Source organism: Drosophila sechellia, chromosome 2L, assembly GCF_004382195.2.
Source record: "Drosophila sechellia strain sech25 chromosome 2L, ASM438219v1, whole genome shotgun sequence".
NCBI classification, from domain to species: Eukaryota; Metazoa; Arthropoda; class Insecta; order Diptera; family Drosophilidae; genus Drosophila; species Drosophila sechellia.
Genome location: NC_045949.1, coordinates 4,159,852 through 4,166,185, shown reverse-complemented (window position 1 = coordinate 4,166,185; position 6,334 = coordinate 4,159,852). Strand labels below are relative to the sequence as shown.

At 46.2% G+C, this 6,334-nt stretch overlaps 2 protein-coding genes across 2 annotated transcripts; one reads left to right on the top strand and one right to left on the bottom strand.

The window, feature by feature from the left end:
* Window positions 1–232: 232 nt before the first annotated feature.
* LOC6613322 (ubiquitin-60S ribosomal protein L40) lies at window positions 233–1,111 on the bottom strand. Its single transcript, XM_002037762.2, has 2 exons — window positions 1,036–1,111; window positions 233–774 (listed from the first exon to the last, which is right to left on the bottom strand). The coding sequence occupies exon 2, from the start codon at window positions 759–761 to the stop codon at window positions 375–377; it is 387 nt and encodes a 128-aa protein (XP_002037798.2). The 5' UTR covers window positions 762–774; window positions 1,036–1,111; the 3' UTR covers window positions 233–374.
* Window positions 1,112–1,778: 667 nt separating this feature from the next.
* On the top strand, window positions 1,779–4,112 carry LOC6613321 (cleft lip and palate transmembrane protein 1). Its single transcript, XM_002037761.2, has 2 exons — window positions 1,779–1,908; window positions 1,988–4,112. The coding sequence occupies exons 1-2, from the start codon at window positions 1,867–1,869 to the stop codon at window positions 3,875–3,877; spliced, it is 1,932 nt and encodes a 643-aa protein (XP_002037797.1). The 5' UTR covers window positions 1,779–1,866; the 3' UTR covers window positions 3,878–4,112.
* The last annotated feature ends 2,222 nt before the right edge of the window (window positions 4,113–6,334 follow it).

Sequence of the window (6,334 nt, the reverse complement as noted above, 5' to 3'; positions counted from 1 at the left end):
CAGAAGAGCAGACCGCAAGGGTCTGGTATCGCTGGCAGATGGAATATCAATTACCTGCTGCTGTCGCCCGCTTCCTGGTGGCGAAACAGAACCAGAAACAGAGAGAAAAACTAACTGGGTTCTCGGAGAGGCCAACTAATTGCAGTATAAGAGCTTCCTGAAACCGCAGAAACTCGTTCTTCGGAGACCACAAACGAAAACAGATGGCAGGAAAACAGAAACATACACGGTGTAAATAGGCTGTGCCTTGGCAGCAAATGCAATACATTTCGAGGAGATGTGGTTTCACAAAATGTACATATATTTACTTAGATGGTTAACCATGGTTTTGTCGGTAGAAAGACCAGCCTGGACCGTCGACGGGTGATCATAGTCTACTTCAACTTCTTCTTGGGGCGCAGGTTGTTGGTGTGTCCGCACTTCTTCTTGCGGCAGTTGGTGGCACGAGGATGCAGACGGGCGTAGCACTTGCGGCAGATCATCTTGTCGCAGTTGTACTTCTGGGCCAGAATCCTGAGGGAGGGCTCAATGATACCACCACGCAGGCGGAGCACCAAGTGCAGGGTCGACTCCTTCTGGATGTTGTAGTCGGAAAGAGTGCGGCCATCCTCCAGCTGCTTGCCCGCGAAGATCAGACGCTGCTGATCTGGGGGAATGCCCTCCTTATCCTGGATCTTAGCCTTGACATTCTCGATGGTGTCAGAAGGCTCCACCTCCAAGGTGATGGTCTTGCCGGTGAGGGTTTTCACGAAGATCTGCATAGTGGTGGCTTCACTGAAAGCAGATAAAACATAAATCAGTACCAAATCGGACGATTTCTTAGCGAACTTGTGCGTCCCAAAGAGCGGGCAAAGATTGGAGGTTAGGTCCGACCTGCTGGCATGTTTCGTTCGATAGAAACAACTCCACCGGTCGGCAAACACCAGTGTCCATCTTTTTCATATCACAAATACGTCACTGAACAACAATATGTTTACATTCTGCCACGTTATTGCGATTTTTCGTTTATTTTTGATATATTTAATGGAAACTCACCAGAGGAAACGTGCAACAAATGCTATTCAAAAGAAAAAGGGAAAAGAGAGTGTGGTCGCCGCGGAGCACAGCAAATATACCAAACTAGTATTTTTAAAATACCAAAACATCTTAAGCAGTATTGTACCTATCTAATAAATATTCAGACAAATAAATTAATTAATGAAAAATATCTTAACCATTTTAACGAAGCAACCAACTTTACAAATTATACACCTAGTTTCTCGTATATGTTTATACCCCAAAGTTACCTCACTGATAGCGCAGCTAATTCAACTTATATTATTATGGCATGAAGAAACTATCTGTATTGTATACAAAAAAATTGAAATAAAATGTTGTATATATAATTAAATTTTAGATTAGGTTCAAATATTTAATTTGTGTAATTGTAAAGCCGCCAAAACGATTAAAATTATCTTTTTATTGAATTATTTGAAATATTTTTTCAGATATTACACCTATTGAATTTATACTAAATGATTCCAGTTGCTGTCCATCTTTTTAAGAACAATGATTGAATACTAGATTTGATAAGTATTTCTAATTAATATTCTGTTACGGATACAGATTTCAGCCAACGATAATCAAAAAACGTATATTGCTAAATATGTAAAATATTATGAATAAATAAATGTAATATGGCTTAGTGCGAACACCTTGCTTTTCCATTCGGCGTCAAATCGATATATTCTGAAAAATACCCCTTTCGATATCGATGTTCTAATGGCTCGATAAGTTCGCAACACTCACCTATCGATGACAGTAGCACAAGTTGTGCGGAAAACGGGAAACTAAGGGAAAAGCGTGGAAAACCTTTGAGAACAGAGCATGTCGAAAGCAGGCGAAGATCAGCCCGCAGCGGAGGGTGCGGTAAGTATCTGAGAATCTTCAGCTACTCTCAACGCCGATCCGCTGACAATCGCGACCTGGTTCTCATCGTTTTTTCTAGGTGATTGCGGGCAATGGGAACGCTGAGCTGGCCCAAAATGAAGGCCAGAATGAGCAACAACAACCCCCGCCGAATCAGCCCACCCGCAAGGAGTCCTTCTTTGCGATGACCAAGTCCCTCATCCTGCGTGCCCTGATCATCTACTTTGTGAGCTCCTTCTTCCGACGACCCGCGCCCGATGCCGCCAGTCAAGGCAAAAGTGTCGCTAATGCGGGTCCCAAGATCACGGCCTGGAATTACTTCGAGAACGGCACGGACTTTGACCTGCACGTGTGGTTGTCGGAGAACCCCGATGAGGTTAACTTCCAGCAGAAGTCGAATCTCCTCTGGCTGCAGGAGGACCTCACCTATGGCGATTGGACGTCGGGCGTCAACAGAGATGGCATTTACACGCACAGTTTGAAGCTTAAGACCAGCCAGCATTTGATGAACAATGGCAGTGTGTACCTCCATGCCTTTGTCACGCGTTCCGGCATGAGTCCCGATCCCAAAGCCCCGAATTACGCCACCAATGGACACATGGGCCACCAGCAACATCAGCTGAACAAGTTCAAGAAGTTGCGCGTAAACCGCAACTACAACTTGCTGGCCAGCGAGAAGGAGAAACTGGAGCACGAGCTCAAGCATGCGAATCTCAAGGATACCATCGTGTCTCACTGGCATCCTAATCTCACGGTCAATCTCGTGGTGGACCAAACCAACTGGGCCGAGGGATCTGTGCCGCCGCCACTGGATGACTACGTAAAGTTCGTAGACGGCGGTAAGACCTATCTGCCCATCCTGTTCGTCAACGACTACTGGAATCTTCAGCGGGAGTACCAACCCATTAATGAGACCACTCCCGAACTGGAGCTTCACCTCACTTTCCAGCCGCTGGGCATGTTCAAGTGGCAGCTGTATGCCGCCAAGCAGATGAAGAACAAGTGGGCCGGCAATATGCTCGGTGAGCTGATGGCCGCCAGCCAGCCGGAGGAGAGTGACGAGGATCAGGACTCGCTGAAGGAGACTCTGCTGGACACCAATATCTACCTGCTGGGCATCACAGTGGCCGTTTCCATACTGCATTCCGTGTTCGAACTGCTGGCCTTCAAGAACGACATTCAGTTCTGGAACAATCGCAAATCGCTCGAAGGACTGTCTGTGCGATCTGTGTTCTTCGGTGTCTTCCAGTCACTAATCATTCTGCTGTACGTGCTGGACAACGAGACCAACTTCATGATCCGCATCTCCTGTTTCGTGGGACTGGGTATCGAGGTGTGGAAGATCCACAAGGTCGTGGATATCAACTACGACCACGATCAGAAGATTCTGGGAGTGCTGCCGAGGATCAGTTTCCAGGACAAGGGCTCCTATTCGGAGAGTTCGACCAAGGACTACGACAAACTGGCCTTCAAGTACCTGGGCTGGGCATGCTTCCCGCTCCTGGTGGCCTACTTTGTCTACTCGCTGATCTACAACGAGCACAAGGGCTGGTACTCATTTGTGCTCAACATGCTGTACGGCTACCTGCTGACCTTCGGTTTCATCCTGATGACGCCGCAGCTATTCATCAACTACAAGCTGAAGTCGGTGGCCCACATGCCGTGGCGCATGATGACCTACAAGTTCCTCAACACCTTTATCGATGACATCTTTGCGTTTGTGATCAAAATGCCCACAATGTACCGGCTGGGTTGCTTCCGCGACGACATCATCTTCTTTGTGTTCCTCTACCAGCGCTGGCAGTACCGCGTCGATCTGAAGCGCGTGAACGAGTTCGGCTTCTCCGGGGAGATGGAGCAGCAGCATGCCGCCCAGAAGCTGGAGGGCAAGACAGCCAATGGAGCCATCGAAGGTCCCGACGCTGCGCCAGCGACCAAAAAGACAGCTGCACAAAAGAAGCAGGACTAGATGGAGTGCAGAGCTGTGGCCACAGTATGCATTAGCATTAGAAGACGCAATACCATATACTCCACTCCCCCAATATGTATGTAATCACTCTGCAGTATACATAGTCAAGTAATCCCGATAGCATCATTCATAGGGCTAATTGTATGTACGTATGTTTGTGTTTTTGTTTTCTCCTGCCCTCCGCGCTTCTCGCTGCGTTGGGAGATCTAATAAATTAAGCGTGAGATGATCCATATGCCTACTATTATCTAATCTGCAGCCCGCTGAGTGGGCTGATCAGTGGGGAGATAAGCTTGCTTATCAGGGCGCCTATATATACAAACTGGCCACATGGCCCACATAATTATCACCTAATTTCGGAAAGATACAAGGTTTCTACATATATGGAGTATGGCAACTAAATTAACTTATATATTGGTTTGTCAATAGATTTTTTAATTCGTATGTTCTAAATCATCTTGAGTCCCATTCATTGTTTTTTCCTATTAAGTGAACTTCACTCATAATTTTCCAAATTAATTAAATACAATTGAATTTAGGTACAGGTACGCAAAGTGGGTACACATAAGTTTTCACATTATGCAGCACTAGACCTGAGCCATTTGCAACACTGAAGTGGAGCGCGCCAAATTTGAACTGAACTCAAAAATAATTCCTTACAAAACTGATATTCAAAAAGCACGAAATCCAAGATAAAACTTTTTTAAATGACGAATTTTTGAACTGTACTGGAAATTAAGATTATTAAGATGTATAAACTAAAGCATTTATTAAGATAAAGTGATTGAGACTCGGACGGTTTAAATTTTTTGAAAGTGAGCACTGAATAGAATCACACCTACGACAAGCGACATTGGCATCCACTGGAATCGACAGAGCCACAAGAAGCCGCAGTTATTGTGTTGCGTCGTAGGCTCAGCTATTTTTATTGGTTTGCCTTTGTGGCTCTCGGCCTCCAATCGCCAAAGACAGAGCCACCAAACCAGAGCCTGGACTTGGAGCTCGGCGCATCGAGCATGGCGTTGGGAGCTGGGCTTTGCGTGTTTTTGTAATATTTCTCAAAAGATAAGAATGCGACCGGACCGGGCTGCTGCAGAGGTTTCTACTGGCATTTAGGCAGCGGCCACGACCAAGACGACATTCATAAAGAAATAAAATCGGACAAAACTCTTGTTATGCTCTTTTTACTGCACTAAGTGACAGTTTTACGAGGCAGCCAGCGAGTCGCGGGACTCGGCAGAGGTTGCCTCGCTGATTCAGGTTGTTGCTGGGCTCCCAATCCCAATCCGCAACTCCCAGCTCCCCCAATCCGCCCAGCCCCACCGGCCATGCAGTTCCATGTGGTCTAGGGGAGCACAATGCGCACACCCGACCCTATTTCTATTCCCTTTGGCACAGCGAGAAACCCCTGAATATTCACACAGATTACGATCGGTGTGGAATCGGCGGTCTCTCTCCCTTAGATTTCTGAGTGCTGGTGCTCCGCAAGGTATTCCTGGAATCTCGCCAGTCCCAGATTCTAATTTCCAGCCTAATAGGAATAACGATGGCCAGCCAGCGACATTCGATAGGCAGCATACAGCAATCGTCTGCTGGCCATGTTAAGGGCCCAGACAGAAACTCATTCGAGGAGACCTTCCAGTACACGGTCAGAAAAAAGTGGAGAGTAATTACAATTTAATTGGGCAAGGATATATGCATATATTTTATTATATATTCAAATATATTACATGCATTTCAAGTCTCGAAACAGAGTTCGTTTTCAAACATGCGCCTCATATATTACGTATTCAGTTTCGGTACCCTAATTTTCCTCAGTGTATGGGTTTAGGGCACGCATTGAGGAGTGAGATCGAAGTGGAGATGGGGACCGAGAGCTAGGTTCACACCAGCAACATCGCCACCATCGCCCGAATCAGAAAACAACAACAAAATCAGCGAAGGGAAGTAAAACGCAGGTCCCAAACACAAAACACAAAATACAAAACACCAAACACCGAAATTCCAGAAAGCCTAAAAAAATGAGGCACCACCACTACCAGCAGCAGCAACAACAACAACAACAGCAGTAGCAACAACAAGAAGAGCAACAACAACGGCAAAGTAAACGACAACTAACCATAAGAAAAATGACCAGCGATAATTTTAATTTGAAACCAGTTTCTATGCTAAACAAAATTCTACGGCGCTGCGAAGAAAAGATCCAGTGGAGGAAACCAAATAAAAGACTCACAGAGCGAGGCTCTTCGCCTCTCGAAGATCGGGAGAGCGATCCGCAGAGAGCTGCGAAAGAATTTCTTGTGCCGAACCTGCGTCATGGGAGTGGGGAGCATGTACTCCAAGCCACGCCATGCCATACTCCTCCTCCTGATCTCCCTGGATTCTACTAGGACCGAGTGAGCACGACTGAGCACAATAACGAAAACAACTAGTGCACAGAGAAGAAAGATGGGTAAA

Bases quoted from the DNA above. Each gene is read 5' to 3' on its own strand.
- LOC6613321 (XM_002037761.2), top strand. From the start codon at position 1,867: ATGTCGAAAGCAGGCGAAGATCAGCCCGCAGCGGAGGGTGCG. The intron at 1,909-1,987 runs GTAAGTATCTGA...CGTTTTTTCTAG, and splicing joins AGCCCGCAGCGGAGGGTGCG to GTGATTGCGGGCAATGGGAA.
- LOC6613322 (XM_002037762.2), bottom strand. From the start codon at position 761: ATGCAGATCTTCGTGAAAACCCTCACCGGCAAGACCATCACCTTGGAG.